The sequence below is a fragment of the Geotrypetes seraphini genome, chromosome 8 (assembly GCF_902459505.1).
Source record: "Geotrypetes seraphini chromosome 8, aGeoSer1.1, whole genome shotgun sequence".
Classification (NCBI taxonomy): Eukaryota; Metazoa; Chordata; class Amphibia; order Gymnophiona; family Dermophiidae; genus Geotrypetes; species Geotrypetes seraphini.
This window is the reverse complement of record NC_047091.1, coordinates 118,565,317-118,592,638: the sequence shown is the minus strand read 5'-3', so window position 1 is coordinate 118,592,638 and position 27,322 is coordinate 118,565,317. Positions and strand designations below refer to the sequence as shown.

The window sequence follows — 27,322 nt, the reverse complement described above, 5'->3', positions numbered from 1 at the left end:
ATGGGAGGTGCTCAAAGCTGTAAATATTCTCACTTTTGCAAGTCCAGTTCGCAGGAATGGATTGATCATCATACACATAGCCTCTGTAGTAGATTAACAGAAGATTATCCGGTTAAGAACCTAATCTTTCATTATATGGTCTGAGAAGAAAGTGAGATTGTCATATATTAAGATTACAATACCTAAGGACAAGAGAGGTTTGGGTCTTTTAAATGTACGTGTAATGTCTGTAGCTTGTCAAATGCAACATTGTCTGCCTCTCTTTTAGCAGAAAGAAATATGGAGAAGCATTTAGATTGCAACAATTTCTTGATGTATATACACTTCTTAGATATCTGGAAGTCACTAATGTCTCTCAGAAATCAGATTACTTGTCCTCTTTGCATCATCTTTTTTGAATCTCCCATCTCGAAAGTTGCTATTTCACAGTTGCTGAGGAAGATGATTTTTTTTTTCAGCGTATACAAGGGCTGTCCAAAAACTATCAGACCTTTATTCATAAAAAATACTCGTATTCAAATAAAACAATCTTATACTAATCTCCTTCAAAGTAGTCCCCTTGGACTGCCACACACTTCTTCCAACAGTTCTGCCACTGTCAGAAGCAGCGCTGGAACGCCTCTTTTGAGATTGCTCGCAACTGGTCCGTTGCATTCTGCATGATGTCTTCTCTTGACTGAAATCTGGTCCCTTTCAGGGGCATTTTCAACTTGGGGAAAAGCCAGAAGTCACACGGAGCCATGTTGGGAGAGTAGGGAGCCTGAGGAATCACAGGTGTATTGTGTTTGGCCAGGAAACTCTGTATCAAATGTGAAGAATGGGCAGGTGCATTATCATGATGGAACTGCCAATTGTCCGCTGTCCTCGGGTACGGCAGTTTGTGTCTCACAGCGTTACGAAGATGATGCAGAACCTCTTGGTAGTACCCCTTGATGAATCGATGATCCTGCATCACCAGGATCCTCACTTGGTCAATGACAATCTCATTTCTGGATGTTGAGGGCCTACCAAAACGTGCTTCACTCTCCACTGATGTGCGGCCATCTCTGAAGCAGTTGTACCACTCCTTTATCTATGTGGTGCCCTTTGCTTCGTCCCCGAAGGCCTATTGAATCTTACGGATCGTTTCCACTTGGTAATCGCCAAGCTTTACCCAAAATTTAATGCAGTAGCGTTCAACTTTTTCTGTCATGTTGTCAAAAATGAAAATTGGATGGCGTTCACTTACACTTGCTTACTCGTCGGTGGTCTGCCGGCGACTAACAGCTTCTGTAGGCAGGAAAAAATCAAGTGTGCGCATTAGGGTTGCCTACATACATGCACCAAACCATGCCTCCCTAGCTTTATTTGTTTACATAAGAAAAATTATTTTTTTTTGTTTTAAATTCTTTATTCATTTTTGCATGTTATAACAAGTGTAGCAGTTAAACTCATATGCACTTAAAGATACACACTTGATTAACTCTCATATATGCTTTAAGTATAACATTTCATAACAAATTAATATTCTGTAATATTTAAAAAATTATGTAAGAAATATAATATTTAAATTATTCTTATTGAATAGAATAACCTCCCCTCCCCTCCCTCCCTACTCAATAATATATAAAAGTTTCATTACTGTAAAACTATTCAAGTAGTCCTGTATTATGAAATAACAACAAGTAAAGCCCACCCATTTCCCCCCTAATCAAATATCTTATCATGGGAAAAGTTAATCATTCATCTTGAACTACATAAGAAAAATTAAAGTCTGATACTTTTTGAACAGCCCTCGTATACTGAAAGTTAAACAACTCCTCACTAGAACTAAGACCATGTTCCACTAGAGCACTTTTGGCAGTATTGTGGGAAGTAGCATCATTTAAAATTTGTAAAACAGCAGCATAGCCAACCTTTCATGCTTTGTGAAGCATTATAGTTCGATGATGGGGGTGCAAGAACAAGCAGTGTTTGGAGCTGAAGTGCTTAGCAGGGATTTTGGTGCCCCACCCTTCTTGAGAATTGCTTTGCAACTTCCCACAGGTTCTGGACTGGTCTGGTAAGGTTGCTAAGGAAAGAGAAGTTTTGTCTTACCTAATAATTTTCTTTACTTTAGTCCTACCAGACCAGTCTAGATTCCTGCCTAAAATTTACTGGTTCTATTATTTTAACTTCTGGTTGTTGTCGAGTAAGGTTTTGGATTGTATTTTCTTAGTGCTGTTTGATTATTTTCTTTAATTCTTACATTTCTTAAGAGTGTAGATATTTATTTACAAAATTTACAAGTCAGATGGATGTAGAATTACTTATTCATCACAACTATGCCATTTGAAATACTGAAGACCTAAGGCTCTATGGTTCCCTTATAGGGCAAAGCTCACAGATTTTTAGTCTCCATCTCCCTCTGCTGATCAAAGGGAATAAAGCAGGATTAGGTTCTGGACTGGTCTGGTAGGATTAAAAGAAAAAGAATTAACAAGTAAGATATAATTTTTCCTTACATAGTCTTTTGCTCTCTTTACACCCTCCCAAAAAGATTGCAAAGGACATGGAACGTTGGGCCCGAAGCCTGAACAAGCAGAAGGAAAATTTCAAGAACAGTTTCCAGCCAGTCAACTCGCTCCGAGATGATGAGCGCAGGGAATCGGCCACAGCTGATGCAGGCTATGCCATTCTGGAAAAAAAGGTACTGTGAGGAGACTGAAAATAGCAATTCAGGTGATACATCTAAGATGCTTTTTGAAAGCTGAAATGGGTTTTCTGATTTTGTCTCATAGGGGACCCTAACAGAGAGGCAGCAGAGTGGATTGGAGTTCCCAAAACCAATCATTGATGATCAGGTGAGCCCTCTTCTTTCAGCCTACATGAGACATGTTTACTGTACTAAAACACTGGCAGGAGTGAGATACGTTGACAGGGTTGTGTATGGTTTCTCCACTGGAATAGCAAGGGGTGCAGGCAGGCGTGTGGTATATTGGCAGAGCTGTGTGTCTGTACTGAAATAGCAAGTAGTTCTACTACTGTTTGTAGTATTTGATATTTCTAGAGCACTACCAGAGATATGCAGTGCTGTACAGAGTCATAAAGGATGGATGGACTCGGGTAGTTTATTCCAGGCACACGGGACAGTAAACAGAAAGAAACGAAGTCTGGAATTGGAAAGGGAGGAGAAGGGTAGAGATAAAAGCAATTTGTCTGATGAACTAAGTTCTTGGGTGGTGTATAAGGAGATAGAAAAGAGGAGAGATACTGAGGAGCTGCAGAAAAACACACTTGTAGGTTAATAGGAATTTGAACTGTATGTGAAGGCGGATAGGGAGCCAGTGAAGTGATTTGAGGAGAGGGGTGAGGTGAGTGTAGCGAGGTTGGCAGAAAAGTCGTGCAGCAGTTTTGTACAGATTGCAGGGGGGGAGAGGCGGTTCAGCAGAAGACCTGTTAGAAGTAGATTGCAGTAGTCTAATTGTGAGGTTACAAGAGTGTGGACAAGGGTCTGGATAGTGTGCTCAGGGAGGAAGGGGTGAATTTTTGTGATGTGGTGGAGGAACATCCAAGCAGCAATATCAGCCAGACAGACTTGAGACTTTTTTCCTGGATTTTAGGTGAAATACACTGGCAGAGCTTTATGTGTATATGAGGTTATGGTACTGGAATAGTAGGATTGCTGCTGCCTTGCAAGAGTGAGGGCGTGGGAGACTTAATACTAATGTTTTTTAATTCTTTCAGGGTTTTGCAGACATAAGTTATTTTTTATATTGTGATATATATATATATATATATATATATACTAGTCTTTAAGCCCGTTACATTAACGGGTGCTAGAATAGATGTGTCTGTCTGTGTTTCTTTATCTCTCTCTCCTTGGCCGCTGTCTGTATCCTTCTGTCTCCCCCTCCTCCCCGAGCAAAGCTGTCTGCCCCCAGCACCCACCTCCCCCCCAAATGTCTCTCCATGGCCCTCTTCTGTCTTCCCCCCAGAGCAAAGCTGTCTGTCCCCAGCACACCTCCCCCCAAAGCAGCCCCTTTCCCTATCTCTCCATGGCCCCTTCTGTCTCCCCCCAGCACATCCCTCCCCCCAAATCAGCCCCCTATCCCTCTCCCTGTCTCTCCATGGCCCCTTCTATCTTCCCCCCCAGAGCAAAGCTTTTTTCCCCAAGCACACCCCTCCCCCAAAGCAGCCCCCTTTCCCTCTCCCGCTGACTCTCTCTCTGGCCTCCTTTCTATGTCTGTCTTTCTGTCCCTCTCCCTGCCCCTTTGTCTTTCTTTCTTTCTGTCTGTCTGTATCCCTCCCTCCCGCTGTCTGTCTGTCATTTTTCCCCATTTCCCTGTGCAGCAGCATTTCCATCCCACTTCCCTATGCAGCAGCAACAGCATTTCCCTCCTATCCCCCCCTTTCCTGTGTAGAAGCAGTAGCAGCATTTTCCCCCACTCCCCTTTTCCCTTCTCTTACCTTCTCTTCCCTGCTCCGTTTGGCCCCTCCCCCTTCTTTTACTGCCTGCTCCTGACCCTCCCACCGCCGACAAACCTCGGGGCTCCAGTCGCGTAGGCAGCACTTTAAACACGCTGCTTCGCGGCCTTCTACTGGCGATTTCCTCTGCCGCGTCTGTCTCCGATGATGTCATCAGAGATGCGGCAGAGGAAATAGCAGAGAAGGGCGCGAAGAAGTGTGTTTATAGTACTGCCTACGCCGCTGGAGCCGGGAGGCGACGGAGAGGGCAGGAGGTGCTAGCAGCCGGCAACCGCCGCTCTGCAGGTGGAGAGCAGGGAAGGGCGCGCATGCGCACTTGTCTTGCCTCGCGTGAGGCCAGACCGTAAGCCGCGCATGCGCACTTCCTATGGGTCGCTACACCTCATGGAAAACGGACACACGCATAGGAAGTGCGCATGCGCGGCTTACCGTTTTATTATATTAGATATATATATATTATTTTTTTTTTCTCCTTTTTCTTTCCTATTTTTTAATGTCATTTTCATTATTTTACTGGATTATTTTGTTAACTATTTTGATCTTATTTGGCAAATTAAGCCGTATATAAAGACTTTTAATAAACAAAAATAGTTGTGCAGCAATAATGAAGAGGAATCTCCAGCATACAGGATTTGGAAACTTGTTAACGCCAGTCTGATTTTCTATCCACAGAGTCCACCCCGGGGCTTAGTGGCAGCATACAGTGGTGAGAGTGACAGTGAGGAGGAGCCAGAGAAGGTGACCAGTAAGGAGGATCTGTTGACAGACTGGCAGAAATTGGCTTGCCTACTGTGTAGGAGGCAGTTTCCCAGCAAGGAGGCACTGATACGTCATCAGCAGCTCTCTGACTTACACAAGGTATTGAATAATGTAGGAAGAGTGGCTGTTTAGCTCCTGCTAATCTCTAAGACAGTGTTGCATTGTTTTGGGGAAAGTTTAAAATCACAATGTTTTCATTAATTCAGCAACATTCCTGGGTGCATAAGAAATTGTAGGAATTTAACCCCCCCCAAAAAAAAACAAAAAAACAACCCACCAAAAAAACCCCCAAAGAAACAAAACAATCCTCTCAGAAGCATGGTAAGTGACTGACATCAGCTGATAGGTGTCATTGTTTTATTGAATTATTAATAAAAAAAACATGCAGTATGCGTACCCTTAGGGATAAGTGAGCCGCTGTAGTGTTGCCCGATTCATTCTAAATCGATTCATCAATTGGTGAATTGATTTAAATGGATTCGTTTTCTCCGGGTCAGGTCAGAGCAGTAGCAGCAGTGAACAGGCTGCTCCCGGCCTGCCTGCTAGGGCCTTCCTTCTGCCATGTCACTGATGACATCACTGATGATACAGCATAGGGAAGCCCTGGCGGGCAGGCCACCAAGCAGCCTGTTTTCTGCTGTTGTTTAGGGATCGGGGGGGGGGAGGGGAATCAGCATCGAATCATATCGTGGGATCGGCTGCAATTCCCACATGCTGTCTGCCGCTGACTCAGAAATCTCTCTGCAGCAGAGGGGAGACTTCCGGGTTAGCGACAGGCAGCATGTGAGAGTCACTGCTGATACTGCGACCCCCGTAGAAGCAAGCCTTGAAGTACAGGGAAGAAGAGGAGGGATATCTGATGGCACAGGAAGAGAGAAGAGGTAAGAGGAAGAAAATCTGGTGGCACAGGGGGAGGAGAGGGGAGGGTGAGAAGAAGGAAAGATGGGGGAGTATAGGGAGACATGCATGGTGATTGGAGAAGATGAAATTGCAAATAATGGAGGAGAGGAAGGGAGAGAGAGTGCATGGAGGAGGATAGAGAGATTTGATACAGGGCATAAGGAAGGGAGAGAGAGAAAGGTGTTGGACGATGAGAGGGAGAGAGAAATGCACAGGAGATGGAAGGGGAGAAGAAGGGAGATGTTGGATCCAGGAGCAGAATGAAGTGATGTAGAAAGGCACAGAATTCTGCCAGGAGTAAACAAAGAGGTGGAAAGGGGTGAGAGGGAGAAATGTTGGCTATGGTGGTGGAGAGGGAACAGAGGGACAGATTGAAAGGGATGCAAGGGGGAGGAATGTTGGACATAGTGATGGAGGGAGAGATGTGACATTGTGCCGGAGAGGGGTGAAACAAAGAGAAATGGGCATGGGGCTGGTGGGCAGTGGCGAAAAATGCTGCACATGATCCGGAGGATATGAGTAGGAGAAATATTGAATGTGGCAGTAGATAGAGTGGGAGAGAGACACCCTGGATCTCTCTCTTTCCGCACTTCCTTTGCAGCAAGGGAGGGAATGAGAAAAGGACAGTGAGAGAGAGAGGTTGACATGTTGCCAATGGGGGGTGGAGGAGAGAGGAAGAAAAGTTGAACTGATCAAAATGTGACAGTTTTGAGAATTTACGAGGGTCATTAAATAAATAATGCACACTATTTTTTAAAATTTACATATTTTATTTTATTTTTTTCAAGTATTTCTTTACAATCCTTCAATATAGTCTTTCTGCTTTGCAATGACTGAGTCCCAACGTCCGGGAAGCTTCATTATTCCATCCAAGACACCATTTTTGTTTAGTTGCCCAATGGCTCGGGTAACGGTGGAAGAAAGCTCTTCCAGAGATGCAAAGCGATGTCCACGCATAGGTTGTTTCAACTTTGGAAAAAGTTCAAAGTCTGGTGGACTAATGTCTGGACTGTAGGGAGCATGAGGTAACACCTCTCAGCTGTATTTGCGTAGTTTTTCAATGACGACATTTCCTATGTGCGGGCGAGCATTGTCATGAAGAATGAGTGGCCCAGCCAAGAGTAACTGAGGTCTGGTTTTGTGCATTTTTCTGCGCATTTTTTGCAAAAAAATCATGATAATACACTGCTGTGACACTTCTTCCATATAGAACTTTGCCTATAATGATGATGCCTTCATAATCATAAGCAAAAATAATCATTTGTTTGACTTTTGATTGAGCTCGTCGAAATTTTTGTTGTTGTGAGGAAGATGGAACTCTCCACTCGGACTGTGATTTCAGCTCCAGCTCAAAGTCTCTGACCCACCTTTCATCAATGGCAACCAGTGTGAGGCAAGAATGCCTGACCTTCAACGTTGAATCTTTGTTTCAGTACAGTTGCATTGTCCAGGCATCTCTGCTACTGTTCAGCAGTCAAGAAGTGGGGGACCCATTGCGCAGAAATTTTTCTCTTTTTAAATCATTTGTCAGAATTTGGTATACTGATGTTGGTGGAATTGCTGTGGTTTCAGAAAATTCTTCGCATGTCACACGACGATCTTGTTTAAGAGCATCATCCACGAGTTTCACACATCATTTGTTGATTTCAGTCTTCCTTGTCTTGCATCATCATTTATGCTCACACGACCACTCCGAAAATGAGTTGCCCACTGAGAAACTGTATTACGGTCCACTGTTAACTCACCACAAACTTCACGTAAAGCACTGTGGATTTCTGTCGGGTTTTTGCCACATAGAGTTTCAATCTTAATGTACGACCTCTGATCGTCAACAGACACAGTATTTGAGACACCTGCAGCCTCCATTTCTCACACTTGTCACAGCCACACTATGTACACTACAGAGCTCCTAAGCACACGTCCTTCAAGCACTGAAGTGAAAATGAAACAAGGTTTGTTTTTTTTTAATTTATAATTTTGAATACTTTACAATATCCAACACTTCAAAAGAAAAAAGGAAATCACATAAAACAATGCATAATCAAATCATACATACAAATCTCCTTTCAAGCCCACATTAATGGGGAGTATATCTTGCAATTTCTAATAAATTAAAGTTCAAGAAATATAAAGGATAATGATTCTTGGTTCATATTTAATGAACCCTGAATCATTCCTTAAACTGGAATACTATTATATTAATTCTCCTCACATTTCTCAGTAAAGTGAAACAAATTTCATTTCTATTTCTTTTCTCTTGCAATTAAGAATTGTTGTAGTTGTATTGGATCCCAAAAGGAATATTCGATATCTTGTAGTTTAATCATACATTTACAGGAAAATTTCAGGTAAAAGCATCCTTCAATTTCAAAAATTCTTTCCTCCTCAACTGTGTGGTTCTGGATACATCCGGAAAAATCCTGACCAAATCCCCACAAAATTTCGTTAACCTATTTTTGAAATAAAGTCTCATTATCAACATTTTATCCATCTCGCTCATACATGTTATTACCAGGGTGGACCGAGTCTGAATCACATCCTGTGTATCTTCTAGAAATTCAGTCAAATTTACCTCTGGTGTGGTCAGATGGTCCACCTCCTGGGCAGATTCAAGTTTTTTTGGAGGAATATAATAATAATTATTTATTGGAAAATTCTCTGCATTGGTCATGCCCAGTACTTCTTTAAAGAACTTCCTTAGTAAAATCTCAGGTGACAATAAGTGAGTTACTGGAAAATTGACCAAGCGTAGATTTTTCACTCTATTCATGTTCTCCATAGATTCAATTTTAGAGTGTATTACTGTTGAATCTTTAACAGCTGATATAGAGATAGCTTGCAAATTATTACATTGATTTTCCACCACATTTAGTCGTTTATCCAAACAACCTAAGTTAGCATCCACATTTTCTAATTTGGAAGAAATTACTGAGAGTAATCTCCCATTTGCTTCATCATTGTCCTGAGAAACCCTTCAACTCTGGATATACCTAACCATAAGTCTTTTAAGGTAATATCCTGTGTTTCTTCTGTTAATGAAACAAGGTTTACTGCAATTGTATCATCCACTCCCCAATGTTGCCAATCTGTGCATTATTTATGAAATGACCCTTGTATATCTGGTGTCTGTATTTTGCATATTTTAAATTCATGTGCCTTGACATCTTTGAAAACACCCCCAAATATAAATGAGAATTAACATTTCTGTATTGCTTGGTAGACTGGTATAGTCCTTACGAATGGGTACTATGTCTCACTGCTACCAGCAGGTGGAGACTGAGATCAAACTTGTACATCAGTATAGCATGCTCCTCTTGCTACTCCAGTTTTCCTCAGTCTCCGGTAACAGGTGGTAAAGCGTTTCAGCTCCCCTCTTAGCACTGTTGGAACTTTGTTTGTGGACTCCTGGTTTCCCCTTTTGTGCCGGATAGAGCTTGGGCAGGTTCTGTTTGGGGATACGTCCAACCTCGGGGGGTGTTAAACCTGGCGGGTCTAGAGCTGGGTCCCTTCCCCCACCTTCCTCCACCTCCCCATATTTTTGTAGTGGGCCTCAGCAGGCGGCCTGGCCCCCTGGTTGATCAGTCCTACAGCTTTGAGAGCCGTGAAATCTGTTCTGACTAAGTAAAAAGAAGTAACAAAAAAATCCTGTGGTGTGCCGGTCTAAAGGGCTCATTTCCCTTTATAACTGCCTTTTTTTCTGTGGTTTTTTTCTCAACTAACCAGCACTTTCTTTACAGCTAGGGTGGTTTTCAGCACAATGAGCTCTTTTAAAGGGAAAAAGTGCTCCAGACGCGAGGTATCGTATTTTTCGCTTCAAAAAAGACACTTTTTTCCCACCCAAAAGTGGGTGGAAATGTCGGTGCATCTTATGCAGCAAAGATGATGATGAAACCCCCACCCCCCGCCCTTTTTAAACCCCCTGTAGTACTTTTTAAAATGTCCCTTAAGCCTGGTGGTCCAGCGGTGTATTGGCCAGCAAGAGTATGCTTTCTGCGCTCCTGCCTTAGCCCATGCCGCTTTCTGAATGGCTGCTTCAGTTCTCACGAATCCTGTGAGAACTGAGGCAGCCATTCAGAAAGCAGCACGGGCCCAGGCAGGAGCACAGAAAGCACGCTCTTGCCGGTTGATACCAGTTTGTACTCTATGGGAAGCAGAGCACTGTTTCCAGCAGGTCCGCAAATTCCAGCACACAAAGATTGAGTTTAAAAAATGCAGCAAGATTCCGTGCTACTAGGAAAACCAGCTCTCTGGATGTCAGAAGGCAAACTGCCTTCCACCAAACGAGGGGATGTTACGTTGATGGAATCTTCCTACCACCTAGCAAGTTGGAGCCAGTAGAAGAGGAAGTGAAAGTAGCCCAGCTCTCGCTACCACAGAATAAATTGGCAGTTCCGGTCACTTCCTCACCACAACTGCGTGGGGTGATAAAAATGGAAAGCTGTGAGAATGTCCCAAGCCCCACGCTGTGGTAATCAACGTGGCTGATGATGAGGATGATAATGATCAGGCCGCCACACAACCACTGGCAGGGTACATTATTAGGTCACAACAGGCCAGGCCCTCTTCTAAAGGCTAAGGCACACACAAAAGACAGCCGGGGGGATGGGGGGGAGAGGCTTGCATGAATGGCTGACTGCATGTTTATTGTGTGTGTGTCTGTTGGATGGAGGAGTGTGTGTGTGTTTGGGGGGGGGGGTGCCTGGTGGGTTTGGAATGGTTTGAGGCAGTAGTGGCCTTCTGGTGTTTGTTGGGAATGTTTGGCTGGGGTTATTTGGAAAAAATAAAAAGATTGTGACCTGGACATAGTCAGGCATGCTGCTTTTCTTTTCTTCTTCTTTTCCTTTATTTAAAGGGGTTCACTGTTTTGCCTTTGACTGGGTATCTCCCTCCTGTCCCAGCCTACCACTAGACCACCAGTGGTGGTTACAGAGCAGGGCAGTGGGACAGGGTGCAGAGCCTGGCAAGGAGTATTGGGTTGAGTGCAGAGCCTGGCAGGGATTGAAGGGTGCTAGGTGCAGAGCCTGGTATATAGTAGTACACAATTTGGTTCAGAATGGGGGTTTTTTTTTGCTTGTGTTCCTCTAAATCTAGGGTGCGTCTTATGGTCAGGTGCGTCTTATGGAGTGAAAAATACGGTACTCGTGGTCAGCCTGTGCAAGCGTTGTGCAAGCCGGAGTGGTGGGAAAGCCTCGGTAGGTGGATGCCGGGCCAGGGCACCCCACCGCATGTGCCTCGTGGTTCAGCTTTGGATCATGGGGAAGCCCGGGCTTCCCAGCTGCCGACGGTCAGGCAGCCGCCTACGGTCAGGAGCACAGGATTCCCTTACTGCCGGTTCGGCTAGGGATTCCCTTTTCATGTCGATCGATTCCTCGGCCTCAGCGTCGGAAAAGTCCCAGGCTTTTCAGACACGACAGGCCGCAGGAGCTCCGATTTTGGCAGTTTCAGGTACAGTTTTGGTGGGAACCTCCTCATTCATTTCAGTTACCTCAAGTGACCTTCCCCCTGTTCTGGAAATACAGGGGCAAGGTACGTCAGGGTCCCTTGCTGGGGCAGGGTGTCACTTGGGGCTGCCGGGGGGGTGGTCTTTCCCCCTGAATTAATGATAGCACTTTGTAAAGCTTATGTGCTGGCGGCAGGAGCTTCTGTGTCCTCTCGGGGGGGGGGGGGGGGTTTCCCCTCGACGTCTTCCCTGGTGAGGCCCCACATAGCGGTGGTTTTTCTCCCCTTTACTCCTCTCTCATCTAAACGCCCAAGGATCTCTTGGGATGAGGATTTTTTCACAGAGGAGCATGAGGCGATTGAGGACATGGACCCTTGGGGAGAATTCCAGGATCCTTTTTGGGGGCTGGATTCCGCCGGCGAGGGGTTCGAGCACCCCCTAGCCGGCGAGGATGTGTCTTTGGTGCGCAGTTTTCAGCAGGAAGAGCTCCATGAGTTAATCCTTCAGGTCTTCTCGCCCATGTCGGAGCCCCCGCATATGGTGGACTCCTTGCTTAAGGAGATTCGCTCTGCTTCCTGCTCTTTTCCTATGCATCAGGATATTCAGGACATCATGCTCACAAAGGGGCAGGTGCCGGAAGCCCCTTTTCGCTTTGCGCGTTCTATGGCCCGCAGTATCCCATTCCAGAAGGGGATTGGGATATTCTGAAGTTGCCTGTAGTGGATGCGGTGGTCTCGGCCATCTCTAAGCGGCATATTGTGCCTGTTGAGGGTGGTGCGGCCTTGAAGGACTTGGAAGAGCGTAAGTTGGAGTCCCTCCTTAAACAGAGTTTTGATGTGACAGCTCTGTCAGTCCGGCAGCTATGAGTGGCGGGCTGGTGGCTCGGGCATGTTTTCATTGGGCCCAGCATGTACTTGATGATAAATCTGAGAATTGGGACTTGCTAAGGCAAGAAGTTGCCAAAATTGAAATGGGTGCTTCTTAACTCTCGGATGCCATGTATGACCTCTTGCGAGCTTCTGCCAAGTCTCTGGCCTTAGGAATGGCAGCACACCATACCGTGTGGTTTCACGCTTGGTTGGCAGATTCGGCATCCAAAGCTAAGTTGACAGAGTTTCCTTTTAAAGGATCTTACTTGTTTGGTGAGGACCTGGATAAGTTGGTTCAGACTCTCACTGATTCTAAAGTGCCTCGTTTGCCTGGGGATAGGCCTAGGCCGCTGGCTCATGGGCGCTGCTCGTGGGCGTGATTTCTGCTGTTTCTGCTCCGGTTGAGGGGCTTCTTTTCAGTCTCCTGGGCTCTCAAGAGGCAGGTTCTTCCAGCGCATGCAGTCTTTTCATGGGGCCCGCTGTGGTGCGAGTAGCACCCTCTTCAGCTCCCCTGCCACCTGTCCTGCACAATGACTCATTGCCGGTGCCCATCTTGGTTCTGGTGGGCACCCGGTTGAGAGACTTTTATCCAAAGTGGGAAGACATCGCGTCCAATCAGTGGGTTCTGGAAGTGATCCGGGATAGCTATGCTCTGGAGTTCGCTCGGTCCTTGCCAGACTGTTTTCTCGCTTCTCCCTCACAGGTGGCGTGGAAGCAGCAGGCTTTCGCCAGACCCTTCAAAGATTGTTGGATCTCCACACGGTGGTTCCAGTTCCTCCACAGGAGTGGGGCACAGGTTGGTACTCGATTTACTTTGTGGTGCCAAAGAAAGAAGGGATCTTTCGACCCATCCTGGTGAAGGGGGTCAATAGGACTCTTCACGTGCCTTCCTTCCACATGGAAACTCTGCGGTCTGTGATTCTGGCGGTTCTGCTGGGGGAGTTTTTGTCCTCTCTCGATCTGACTGAGGCCTACTTACACATTCCTATTCGGGCCTCCCATCATCGCTTCCTGGGCTTTGCGATCTTGGGGCAACACTATCAGTTCTGTGCTCTTCCCTTTGGTCTGGCCACAGTTCCGCGGACGTTCACTAAGGTGATGGTGGTTGTCACGGTGGTGTTGCGCAAAGAGGCCATTCTTGTTCATCCTTATCTGGATGACTGGTTGATTTGAGCCAAGTCGTTCCAGGAGAGCACTTGGGTTATGGCTCGGGTGGTGGAGTTTCTGCAGTCGCTGGAATGGGTAGTCAACCTTGCAAAGAGCCGGTTGTCTCCATCTCAGCGCCTGGAATATCTTGGGATCCTGTTTGACACCTCCTTGGGGAAGGTCTTCCTTCCGAAGGTCTGGGTGAGCAAATTGCAATCTCTAATTTGCCTGCTTATGGCATCCCGGTGTTGTCGGGTGCAGGATTTCCTCCAAGTCTTAGGGTCAATGGCGGCCTCCCTTGATGTAGTGAGGTGGTCGCAGGCCCACATGCCTCCTCTTCAAAATGCTCTTCTTCGGAGGTGGTCGCTTCAGAGGCACAGTCTGGATCACCCTTTTCCGCTTCCAGGCTTAGCTGGTGGCTTCAGACCCCCCCCCCCAATCTTGTATAAGGGGCGAGTCTGGATCAGCCGCAGTGGATGGTGCTGCTCACAGATGCCAGTCTTCTCAGTTGGGGGGCTCAGTGTCTAGGTCACTCAGCTCAGGGCAACTGGTCCACGGAGTAGGCTTCTTGGTCGATCAATGTTTTGGAGACCAGAGCCATCCATCTTGCGTTGCTAGCCTTCCAGCCATTTCTGATGGGCAAGACAGGGTTCTGTGGGATAATACCACGGCGGTGGCCTATGTCAATCATCAGGGGGCACCAGGAGCAGGAGGCGACTCTGCTCATGGACTGGGCGGAGTCATACCTTCAAGAGATCTCAGCATCCCACATAGCTGGAGTGGAGAATGTTCAGGCGGACTTCCTAAGTCGTCATGTGCTAAATCCCGGAGAGTGGTGTCTAAGCCCCGTGGCCTTTCAGTTGATAGTCAGTCTTGGGGTCAGCCCCTCATGGACCTGATGGCCGCAAGTGTCAACGCCAAAACGCCTCGCTGCTTCAGTCGTCGCAAAGATGGTCAGGCCGAGGGCCTGGATGCTCTGGTTCAACCATGGCCAACAGTGGGGCTATTGTATGTATTCTTTCCATGGCCATTAATAGGCAGAGTTCTTCTCCGCATAATTTGCCATCCGGGCCTCGTGGTTCTGGTGGCTCCAGATTGGCCTCGACAACTGTGGTATGTGGATCTGATGGCGGATCCTCTTCCTCTGGATGACCTTCTAACTCAGGGTCCCATTCCAATTTTTGATCCGGGTCCCTTTTGTCTTACAGCTTGGCTCTTGAAAGGGGTTGCCTAGGTAAGAAAGGGTATTCAGATAAAGTGATATCAATTCTCTTGGGGTCCCGGAGGCTTTCCACCTCTCAGGCTTATGTGAGGGTTTGGCGAATTGGCGTCTATTTGAGGAGTGGTGTGATGTGTGTGGAGTGGTCTCTTTTCACGCTTCCCTGCCTAACATCTTAGAGTTCTTGCAGGATGGCCTAGATAGGGGACTGGCTTGGTCTTCTCTCCGGGTTCAGCTTGTGGCCTTGTCAGCCTTTCGGGGGTTCTTGAAAGGTCAGCGTTTGACTGCCATTCCTGATGTGATTCGCTTCTTGCCGGCGGCCAAGTTGCTCAGGCCTCCCATATGACCCTCTGTTCCATCTTGGGATCTGAATCTGGTTCTGTCCATTCTGGTGTGCCCTCCTTTGAACCGTTGGGCAACTGCTCATTGAAGGACCTTACTCTTAAGGTGATCTTCTTGGTGGCCATTACTTCAGCTAGATGTGTTTCTGAGCTGCAGGTTTTCTCTTGTAGGGCTCCCTTGGAGTTTTCTAGGGAGCGGGTTGTCTTGAGGCCTGTTCCTTCCTTTCTGCCACAAGTGGTTTCTCCTTTTCATGTCAATCAATCTGTAGTCCTCCCAATGTTGGGTTGTCGGGAGGGCTCTTCTGAGCAGAGACAGCTGTGCAAGTTTGATGTCAGTCAGGTCCTTCGCTCTTATGTGCTGTGGACCCAGGAGATCAGGAAATCAGATCATCTCTTTGTCCTTCTAGCGGGTCCTCGTAAGGGGGTTGGCACTTCTTAGGCTACTATTACACGCTGGATCAAGGAGACTATTGCTTCCGCTTAATCTTCTAAAGAAAAAGCCTATTCTAGAATTTCTCAAGGCTCATTCTACTAGGAGTCAGGCAGCTCCGTGAGCTGAGTCTTCTCTAGTGCCTCCAGTGGATATTTGCAAGGCTGCAGTTTGGTCTTCTCTGCATTCCTTTGTCAGACACTACCTTATGGATGTTCACGTGCGTCGGGACGTGGTATTCAGTGAACATGTTCTGGTATCTGCCCTTCGGGGGTCCCACTCTTGATGGGTACTGCTTTGGTATGTCCCATTCGTAAGGACTATACCAGTCTACCAAGTGATACAGAAGGAGAAATTAGGTTCTTACCTGCTAATTTTCTTTCTTTTAACTTGTAGACTGGTATAGTCCCCCACTCTGTCTGTCTTTGTGCGGTGTTTGCGGGGTTTTGCTCGCATGCAAATTTTGAATTTTTCTGCAGGTTCTAGTATTTTTCTAGGGCCGGGGAGAATTAAGAACAGCGTCAATGGCTCAACTAGCTTAGCTGGTGAGCTGTGGGGATGTTTTACTTTCCGGATCAAGTTGTATATATGTTCCAACAGTTGTTTAAAGATGTTTGTGGTTTTCTTACACTCCTGTTTGGAGTGTCATTTACTGGTTTTCAGTTAAGAAATTTCCTAGGTTCTGCTTGGCTATTCGGCAAACTGGAGTAGCAAGAGGGGCATGCTATACTGATATACAAGTTTGATCTCAGTCTCAAGTTTGATCTCAGTCTCCACCTGCTTATAGCAGTGAGGCATATTTCCCATTCGTAAGGACTATACCAGTCTACAAGCTAACAGAAAGAAAATTAGCAGGTAAGAACTTAATTTCTCCTTTCTCTGTGTACAGTGTGCTTTGTATTTTCTTAATTTTGTGGTTACCAATGTATTAATAAGATTATATTGTGTGTATATGAAAAATGGATGGAATAAATTTCATTACAATTAGTACTGTTATTATGGAGGTGGGGTCAGGGACAGAGCTTGGGTGGGTCTGGGCCAAAGCTTGGGCTTGGTACTCGGTTGATATTTGTTTAGACTTAGGGAGTACTTGGCTTTAAGAAGTTGAGAAACTCTGTTTTAGTTGACTGATTTTTGTACTCTTGTTTCAGAGAGTGCCATAAAGCCGTTTACCCTAAGCCAGAGATGTCAAAGTCCCTCCTCGAGGGCTGCAATCCAGTCAGGTTTTCAGAATTTACCCAATGAATGTGCATGAGATCTATTTGCATGCACTGCTTTCATTGTATGCTAATAAATCTCATGCATATTCATTGGGGAAATCCTGAAAACCCGACTGGATTGCAGCCCTCAAGGAGGGACTTTGACATCCCTGCCCTAAGCCATGTTCCTTTGGGATGGTGGATGGAGCTTGGAATGATAACTGGTTCCCAGCCCAACTCTGTGTTCTTGTTTTTCAGCAAAATCTAGAGGCACATCGGCATTTACATGCGCAGGAAGGAGGCAGAGAGGCCACAGAGAAGATTGACTCAGAGGTAGGGAGAGGCTATACGTATTACTCACTAGACTGAAGCATTCGGTCTCTATAATTCTAAACAGAAAAGTGTTATAAGAAAGATGGGAAGGAATATGGAGAGAGATAAATGTCATGGAGAGCTGCTAGAATAGAAGTGTCATTGTAGCCTGAAGGAGATAATGTATTTCTTCTGGCCTTTCACATTGTTTTACATTTCCGTAAATGTAGTATTGATCCTTCTCTTGTGCATAGTGTGAATGTAACATGGACAAATGAATGCAGTTTACATATTGAGATCTTTAAGTCTGTCCTCACATGTCTTATGACGAAGACCACGCAACATTTTGGTAGCCTTCCTTTGGGCTGACTCCATCCTTTTAATATCTTTTTGAAGGTGTGGTCTCCAGAATTGCACACAATATTCTAATAAACCACTTGGCCAGGAAAAGCATCCAACCTATCTGAAGGGAATAACTGCCTTCGGTTAACTGGGGGATGGGGACAGGGCCTGCGGGGAAAGGGACATACTTTGTCCCTGTATCATTCCCCATACTGTTGTTCCCTTGCTTGCTGGTGCAAGCTATTAAATTGCATTTTCTGAGAATGCTTTCACTGGGAGATTTGACTGAAAAGAGAAAGATAGATCCTAAAGTATCGCAGTCAGTCTGGCTTTTAGCACTTATATAATGTATATTCAGGAGAAAGTTTTGCATGCAATGTCGTGTATAATCATGATTACCCTGAAAATTAGACTAGCTATGGGGTACTCCAGGACCAGCTTGAGAAACAAACAGAATGTGTAATCCCACCTAATGCATATGTGAGTGGCATCAGCCCAGTGGCATAGTAAAGAAGGGGCACCCAGCCCCGGGTGCCATCTTCATGGAGATGCCAGCATCCATTTTCCTCTTCTCTTCCCGCATACCTCGTTAACATTCATGGAGCAAGCAGCAACCCCAACCTGCTGCTCGCACCAGCGTTGACTCATCCTCTGACCGCACTTCCTGGACAAGCGCCTAGGGAATGACATCAGAGTAAGAGCCGATACCGGCTCGAGCAGCAGGTTGGGGTTGCTGCTCGCACTGCAAATGTTAATGAGGTATGGAGAAGGGCGCACACGCAGGGAAGGAGCGGAAAAGGGGGAGGGGCACCTTTCACCCTTGCTTTGCCACTGCATCAGCGTTCCAGAACAGATCGTCTCCTGCAATGCTGACAGATCCCTGTTTCTGTGATACAGGCAGCATGACTTTTTAGCTCCTTCAGAATCTGTACTGATCACTCAACTGACTGCATAGTTTCCCTGATCTAGCTTTCTAACCTTCCAGCACTATTGATCCTTGAATACTGCCAAAAAGAAAACTCAGTAGTATAACACAAGGCAAATAGATGCAGTACGCACACAAGCTGGTTTTAGTAAATCATTGAAAAAGCAAACCAGAGGGATGTTTGAATCTTTATTTATCAGTTGGAATTTACTAACCACCCTTTTCAGGCATCTCCATTCTAAGGCCTAATCAGTAGGAAGTGGATCTTTTACTGCCATGTGGTTTTTATTCTCTCTACTCTTCTTGCCTTAGACAAAATACAGAGATCGTGCTGCAGAAAGGCGAGAGAAATATGGAGTTCCAGAGCCCCCTGAACCCAAGAAGAGAAAATATGCTGCTGTCTCAGCAGCAACTGTGTAAGTATAAACTTCCCCCGTTACCCCTTACCTGTACCTCCCCTTCCTCCTGTTTGCAAGCAGAGGAGTATTTGGGCAAAGGGCATAGCATATGTCTGTATAATTGCATCCTGCCTCCTCTCCTGTAGAGACTTTGAGCAGCCAACACGAGATGGCATCGGAAGCGATAACATTGGAAGCCGCATGCTGCAAGCCATGGGCTGGAAGGAAGGGAGCGGTCTGGGGCGCAAGAAGCAAGGAATTGTAAATCCCATTGAGGTGAGATATCCACACTGAATGCTATAGGAGAGGCAGATGAGACAATCTGGAACGCACTAAATTTTGTTTTTTTACTCTCAAAAATTACAAAGACTAGGAGACACTTGAAATTACAGGGAAATACTTTTAAAACTAATAGAAGGAAATATTTTTTTTCACTCAGAGAATAGTTAAGCTCTGGAATGCATTGCCAGAGGATGTGGTAACAGCGGTTAACATAGTTGGTTTTAAAAAAAGGTTTGGACAAGTTCCTGAAGGAAAAGTCCATAGTCTGCTATTGAGACATACATGGGACAAGCCACTGCTTGTCGTGGGGTCGGTAGTAGAGAATGACGTAGACAAATTTTTCCCTGTCCCCGCAGGAACTCATTTTCCTGTCCTGTCCCTGCGAGTTCTTTTCCTGTGCCTGCCCCATTCCTGCAAGCTCCGTCCTAAACTGCACAAACCTCAAACACATTTGAGGTTTGTGCGGTTAAGGCAGAGCTTGCAGGAATTGGGCAGGGATAGGGACAATGATAAATCTCATGGGGATGGGACAGGGAAATTGAGTTCCTATGGAGACAAATTTGTCCCTGTGTCATTCTCGGTAGCATGGAATGTTGCTACTATTTAGGTTTTTGCCAGGGACTTAAGACCTGGATTGGCCACTTTGGAAAAAGGATACTGGGCTAGATGGATCATTGTTCTGATCCAGTATGGCTATTTTGTTCTTATGTAAAATGTACTTTGTCCTCCACACCCTTCCTCTCTTTTTTTTATTTTTCTTTTCTCAGAGCTAGTGTGTCCTTTACACCTCTAGGTACTACGTTAATGGTTTAGCACCCAGCACTGATGTCCTCTACCTTCTGTCTTTACACAGGCACGGACCCGGGTGAAAGGATCAGGCCTAGGGGCACGAGGCAGTACTTATGGATCAACTGCGACAGAATCATTCAAGGATGCTCTACACAAAACTATGCTTTCCAGGTTCAATGAGACAGACTAAGCCTTCCCATTGGACACACAGCATACGCATCCTTTCCTCACTGCCTTCAGGACAGTAATGTGTTCTGGCTTGGGGATCTTTGTAAATACAGCAAGAGGCTGAGCTGAACAGAGGATCTGCATCCTGCAGCAGAGAACCGGGTTGTTATGAACATACCACAAGATTCTCCTCTGCTCTCTCCCTCACCTTGTTTACAGTGTGTTATAGCCTGTGAGCAGATTCATGAAACCTATGGCTTTCCTGTCCCCGTTCAAGCTGCTGCGGCAGAGAATACTCACTGGAGGACCAACATCTCACAGCTGTCATTAATTTCAGATATTAATGCCAGTGGTGGCTGATATGCGCGCTCATACGCAGTGTTCTATATTCTTGTCAACATGAAGAGAAAGTGAGCCATAGTTGAAGTATCAAGGTGCAGTGCTCCTCTGTGTCCTTGCAGATGTGAAGTTGTGACTGACTGAAATGAGCACAACAGACTGCTCACACTTGCATATGGACATTCATGGCTGCTCTTCAGCACCACTGTCTCCTCCTGAACTCAGCTGGGGCCTGTAAAATATTTCTCTTTTGTATAATTTTTGTTGTGATGGTTTCTGAACTTGAAATGTTGTGTCTGTAAGCTCCATCTTTGGTGATGGGTAGTAGCCAGACGCACACTACTGTAGCTCAGAGAGAGAGACACATCTTTTATAAAGGCAGTTTGTGACAGCAGCGAGGTGCCATTTTCTTGTCAGTGAACAGGAACTGACATGCTCCCTCTTCACTGCTGCAGTCTGTGAAACTGGAGGTAGTTATGTAACGTTTAAATAAACATATAACCTTTGGTGCCTCCTTGTGCCTGGCACTCATGCTGTGAATTTAAACCAAGCCTAATGTAGGGTTTCTCTTTTCTGCAGCTAGTTTTGGGTGGGGAGGCAGGATCAATTACTATTTTCTTGGTTAATGGTGAATATAATTGATTGTAAATATAATGCAAATAGATGAAATCTCTGTACATGAGTGAGAACTGAGGTCTGAATTGTCTCAGGCTGTCAGTGGTGTCCCCATCCACTCAGCCCCCAAGCCTATATTGTCTTTTACAGTTGTAAAAGTATAATTTAAGTTTTTCAGAGTTTGCTGTGGTCTTTCATCTATACTGGGCAAGTGTCTCAAATAGTATCTTCATATAACATTTAAAGGCTTTTAAATATTTAAATGTGCTCATAAGCTCTTCAGCAAGGCGCCACAGCAGCGGTACAATGTCGCTGGAAAGGTGCTTGAATTTTAATCATAACACATTGGATGGAGCAAGGATACTTGCTTCTACTGGAGTGGCAAATGTTATGGCTCTACAAAAGTTGTTTAACAGTAGACCACTTATCTGAAAAGGTCAGTTCACGGCTCCAACACAGTCTGTGTTTCGCTATGCTACATCAGGAAGCCGGAAGGATGAGCTTTTTATAATGATTTTATTTGCAGTGTGCAGTGCCTAAGAACAAAAACGTGCTATGAAAATTGTCCTCATAGTTAAGAAACAAAATTCATTATATAACAACCATGTATTTAGAACATTGTTTTAGTCTGGCTGCAAGGCAGGTTACCTGAGTCCTTTGGTCTACACACTTGATGTTGAAAAAAGATGCCTGTGGGAATGGCACCAAACAGAGGCTGCAAAAAAGAAGCAGCCCAGCTGACGTCAGTAACCATAGGGAGCATGAGGACCCGCCTCTCTTACTGCGATTGGTCAGAATTGTATACTGCTCAGGAGAGAAGACTCTTACTATGATTGGTCAGGATGGTGTGCTGCTCAAGAAAAGAGACTTTTACTGTGATTGGTCAGAATGATATGCAGTTCAGGAGAGAATTCAACTATATGACAGCACAAGTGTACAAAGCTCAAAAGCAGAGAGAGGAAGAACCAAACCTTAGGAAGCAGGAACTTTGTACAGAACATTATAAAAAACCTTCCAGACAGGAAAAATCATCAGAGCAGAATAAAAGATTACACAAATGCACACCACTCAACCTCTTTGTTTAAACCTGCAGGGTGTATGGATTGTAAGCGGTAAATCCACCACTGTTTGGCTCGGCCCAATTTTAGATCATCTACCCACCTCCATCCCACTACCATCCGGCCCCACTCTTCAGCTTGAGTTTTCAAGCAAAGTCCTAGGCATCGTCATAGACTCCTCTCTCTCCTTCAATGAACACCTCAACTCCTTGGTAAAAAAATGCTTCTTTCTTTAGCACTCTCCAGACCAGTAGAGGTTAACTTTACGATTGGGTATATATCTAATCATGACCAGCAGGTGGAGACTGAAAACAAAACTTTGGGACAGTATATCCTAGCCCCTCCTCTCTATTTCCCTCAGTCTTCTTTCAGTCTCCAGCAGGTGTTGAGTGATCTGTACCCATCTCCCTTGGTAGGGCTGTTGGAATTTGTTTAGAGGTTTATTGTCCCTGTTTTTAGCCGGACGGAGCTTGGACGGACTCTGTTTGGGGGTTCGTCCGACCTTGGGGGTGTCAAACCCGGCGGGTCACGAGCGGGGTCCCTCCCCCCACTTCCTCCACCTCCCCATATTTTTTTAGAGGAGCCTCAGCAGTAAGCCTTGCCCCCTAAATCAAGCAAGGCATATTGCTTCGAGAGCCTGTGGAGTCTGTTCTGTAAAAAAAAAAAAAAATCCTGAGGTAGTGCTGGTCTGGAGGGTTGTATCCCTTTAAGAAAACTGTATTTTACTGTATTTTTTCAACTAACCGGCACTTTTTTACAGCTAGGTCGCGTATGGAGCAATGAGCACTTCTAAAGGGAAAAAGTGCTCATTGTGCTCCAGACGCGAGGCACTCGCGGCCGGCCTGTGCAAGCGGTGTTCAGGCCGGTGCGGTGGAGGAGCTCCGTCGGCAGCGGCTGCAGGCGCCCAGAGCTCCCCGCCGATGGTGCCTCGCGAGTCGGCAGGGAACGGTGGAGAAGCCCGGTCTTCGCCGTCCGCCCACGGAGGGATTCCCCGAGCCGCCGACGGTCGGGTTTTAGAGGATTCCCTCTCAGCTGATATTTTGACAGCTGATGCCGGCTTGCCTGTTTTAGCGGCTGAGAATATTCAGGTCTCTCAGCCGCTGCAGGCTGTGGAGGGAGCTGTTTTGGCGGGAAAGACGCCATCTTCTCTGTCTGGCCCCTCCATTTTGTCTTCCACCTCAGGTGACCTTCCCCCTGTTTTGTCTAAGCAGGGGCAGGTTTCTGCTGGGTCCCCTGCTGTGGCAGGGAGTCCCTTGGGACCCTCGGGGGGTTTTTCCCCTGATTTTTTCTTTTCTTTATGCAAAGCCTATTTTCAGGCGGCTGGGGGTCCCGGTTGCGCCCAGGGGGTCTCGGGGGGTGGGGTTTCCTCCGCGCTCCCTGCGGCTTTGCCTCTCTCGTCTGACGTGACGTCCCCTCCGCCGCCTCTCTTGTCCAAGCGTCCGCGGGTGTCGTGGGACGAGGATTTGTGGTCGGAGGAACGTGTCGGTCTGGAGGAGGACCTGGACCCTTCTGAGGAATTCCAGGACCCTCTGGAGGGGACGGAAGCTGGCGGCGGGTTGTCGGGTTTCCCGTTCTCCAGTGACGAGGCGTCCGTGGTGCGCCTTTTTCAGAGAGATGAGCTGCCTGACCTTATTCAACAGGTTTCTTCGGCTTTGCGTTTTGAGGACGCGCCGCCGGAGACTCCGCGTGTGGGGGACCCTCTGTTACGAGGGATCCGTTCCGTTTCCCGCTCTTTTCCTATGCATCAGGATATTCGGGATATTATTCTTGAGCAGTGGAAAACGCCGGAGACGCCGTTTCGGCTGGCGCGCAGCATGGCTCGCCTGTATCCCATTCCTGAAGGGGATCGGGCTACGTTAGCTTCGCCAGTCGTGGATGCGGTGGTCTCGGCTATTTCCAAGCGGCATACCGTGCCTGTTGAGGGCGGTTCTGCCTTGCGGGACTCTGAGGAGCGCAAATTGGAGACCATCCTTAAGCAAAATTTTCAAGTCTCTGCCTTTGGGGTCCAGGCGGCTATTTGTGGGGGACTGGTCGCTCGCGCCGTGTTTCGGTGGGCGGAGCGGGTCTTGGATCGAGAGTCTGACGACTGGTCTCTGGTGGATCAGGAGGTAGCGAAGATTGAGATGGCTGCCTCATTCCTCTCGGATGCTCTGTATGACTTGGTGCGGATCTCGGCTAAGTCCATGGCTTTTGGCGTGGCCGCAAGGCGTGTGTTGTGGCTACGCGCTTGGGCGGCGGATGCTGCGTCCAAAGCAAAGCTTACTAAATTTCCCTTTCGGGGGTCGTTTTTATTTGGAGAGGACTTGGATAAGTTGATTCAGACTCTGTCGGACTCGAAAGTTCCCCGTTTGCCGGAGGACCGTGCCCGCCCGGCGTCTCGGGGTGGTGCGGCCCGGGGGCGTTTGCGGGAATTTCGCAAGTATCGCCCTGGGCGTGGGGCTGCTTCTTTCCAGTCTCCGGGGTTTTCCCGGGGTCGGTTCTTCCAGCGCATGCAGCCCTTTCGGGGGGCCCGTCGGGGGGCAGGGAACCCCTCCGCCGGTTCCCCCGCTTCCCGTCCTGCACAATGACGCCTTGCCGGCGCCCCCCTTGGTTCCGGTGGGGGCCCGGCTGCGCGACTTTTTTCCCAAATGGGCCGAGATCACGTCCGATCAGTGGGTCCTGGAGGTGGTGCGGGACGGTTATGCCCTGGAGTTCGCCCGCTCTCTGCCGGATTTTTTCCTCGCTTCTCCGTGTCAGACTCCGGGGAAGACGCAGGCTTTTCGCCAGACCCTTCAGCGCTTGCTAGATCTCAGGGCAGTGGTTCCAGTGCCCCCCTCGGAGTGGGGCACGGGCAGGTACTCCATTTACTTTGTGGTGCCCAAGAAGGAGGGGACTTTTCGGCCCATCCTCGATTTGAAAGGGGTCAACAGGGCTCTCAAGGTTCCCTCTTTCCGTATGGAAACGCTGCGGTCGGTCATTCTGGCGGTTCAGCCGGGGGAGTTTCTCACTTCTCTCGATCTGACGGAGGCCTACTTGCATGTTCCTATTCGGACCTCTCATCAGCGTTTCCTGCGCTTTGCGATCTTGGGTCGGCACTATCAGTTCTGTGCACTTCCCTTTGGGCTGGCCACGGCTCCCCGGACGTTCACCAAGGTGATGGTGGTCGTCGCGGCAGCCTTGCGGTCGGAGGGCATTCTGGTACACCCCTACCTGGACGACTGGTTAATTCGGGCCAAGTCGTTGCAGGAAAGCTCCCGGGTTACGGCTCGGGTGGTGGAGTTTCTCCGGTCGCTGGGCTGGGTGGTCAACCTTTCCAAGAGTCGGTTGGTTCCGGCTCAGCGTCTGGAGTACCTCGGGGTGCTGTTCGACACCTCCTTGGGGAAGGTCTTCCTCCCAGAGGCCCGGGTGAACAAATTGCAGTCTCAGATTCGCCTGCTTTTGGCGTCCCGGTGTCCTCGGGCGCGAGATTTCCTCCAGGTCCTGGGGTCGATGGCGGCGTCCCTGGACGTGGTGAGGTGGGCGCGGGCCCACATGCGTCCTCTCCAGTATGCTCTGCTCCGGAGGTGGTCTCCCCAAAGGCACGGGATGGATGTTCCGGTTCCCCTGCGAGGCATGGCGCGCTGCAGTCTGCGTTGGTGGCTCCGGACCCCTCACCTAGTTCAGGGGGTGGGTCTGGATCTTCCGCAGTGGACGGTGCTCCTTACGGATGCGAGTCTCCTGGGTTGGGGGGCCCAGTGTCTGGGTCACTCTGCTCAGGGAACCTGGTCCACGGAGGAGGCCTCCTGGTCGATCAACGTGTTGGAGACCAGGGCGGTCCGGCTGGCGCTGTTGGCTTTCCACTCCCTTTTGTTGGGCAAGTCGGTCAGAGTCCTGTCGGACAATGCCACGGCGGTGGCTTATGTCAATCGTCAGGGGGGCACCAAGAGCACTCTGGTGGCGCAGGAGGCGGCTCGGCTCATGGCTTGGGCGGAGTCGCATCTTCTGGACCTCTCGGCCTCTCACATTGCCGGGGTAGAAAACGTTCAGGCGGACTTCCTCAGTCGTCACTTCTTGGATCCGGGAGAGTGGTGTCTCGGCGCCGAGGCGTTTCAGTTGCTAGTGCGTGCTTGGGGGCAGCCCCTGATGGATCTGATGGCTACAAGTGGCAACGCCAAAGTACCCCGCTTCTTCAGTCGTCGCAGGGACGGTCTGGCCGAGGGTCTGGATGCTCTGGTCCAACCGTGGCCAACGGAGGGGCTGTTGTATGTGTTCCCTCCTTGGCCATTAGTGGGCAGAGTACTGCTTCGCATTGTTCGCCATCCGGGGCTGGTGGTCTTGGTGGCTCCGGATTGGCCTCGTCGTCCGTGGTATGCGGATCTGGTGAGGCATCTGGTGGCGGATCCTCTTCCTCTGCCTCTCGAGTGCGATCTTCTGACGCAGGGTCCCATTCCCATGTTCGACCCGTCTCCCTTTTGTCTTACGGCTTGGCTCTTGAAAGGGGCCGCCTGAGTAAGAAGGGATATTCCGACAAGGTGATCTCTACACTTTTGGGGTCCCGGAGGCTTTCTACCTCTCGGGCTTATGTACGGGTTTGGCGTCTTTTTGAGGAATGGTGCCGAGCGCGGGGAGTGGTCTCCTTTCGCGCTTCTCTGCCTAACATTCTAGAGTTTTTGCAGGATGGCCTGGATAGGGGCCTGGCCTGGTCTTCCCTTCGGGTTCATCTGGCGGCCCTGTCGGCTTTTCGGGGGCTGGTGACAGGTCAGCGTTTGTCAGCCATTCCTGATGTGATTCGCTTTCTTAGGGCGGCCAAGTTGCTCAGGCCTCCCATAAGGCCCTCGATTCCCTCCTGGGATCTCAATCTGGTTCTCTCTGTTCTAGTGCGCCCTCCTTTCGAGCCGTTGGATGGCTGTTCGTTGAAGGACCTTACGCTGAAGTCGGTCTTTTTGGTGGCCATTACTTCCGCTAGACGGGTGTCGGAGCTACAGGCTTTCTCCTGTAGGGCTCCCTTCCTGGAGTTTTCGAAGGAGCGGGTTGTTTTGCGGCCTGTTCCTTCCTTTCTGCCGAAGGTAGTTTCTCCTTTTCATGTCAATCAATCGGTGGTCCTCCCGGTCTTGGGTAGTCGGGAGGGTTCTTCTGAGCAACGACAGCTGCGCAAGTTGGATGTCGGTCGGGTCCTCCATGCTTATGTGCAGCGGACCCGGGATTTTCGGAGCTCCGATCATCTCTTTGTGCTTCTGGCGGGTCCTCGTCGGGGGGCTGGCGCTTCTAAGGCTACTATTGCGCGTTGGATCAAGGAGATGATTGCTTCCGCTTATCTTCTGAGTCAGAAGCCGGTTCCGGAGTTTCTCAAGGCTCATTCCACTAGGGGTCAGGCGGCTTCTTGGGCT

General features: G+C 48.0%; 1 protein-coding gene across 2 annotated transcripts in view; it reads left to right on the top strand.

Annotated features, from left to right (window-relative positions):
* Positions 1-21,098, top strand: part of RBM10 (RNA binding motif protein 10) — a 116,705-nt gene extending 95,607 nt beyond the window's left edge. For both annotated transcript variants that reach the window (XM_033953930.1, XM_033953929.1), the window contains 7 exons: positions 2,519-2,668; positions 2,760-2,822; positions 5,119-5,304; positions 17,008-17,082; positions 18,641-18,744; positions 18,873-19,002; positions 19,862-21,098. In XM_033953930.1, coding sequence (XP_033809821.1) covers positions 2,519-2,668; positions 2,760-2,822; positions 5,119-5,304; positions 17,008-17,082; positions 18,641-18,744; positions 18,873-19,002; positions 19,862-19,987 — 834 coding nt within the window. In that variant the 3' untranslated portion in view covers positions 19,988-21,098. The remainder of the gene's footprint in view (positions 1-2,518; positions 2,669-2,759; positions 2,823-5,118; positions 5,305-17,007; positions 17,083-18,640; positions 18,745-18,872; positions 19,003-19,861) is intronic.
* The last annotated feature ends 6,224 nt before the right edge of the window (positions 21,099-27,322 follow it).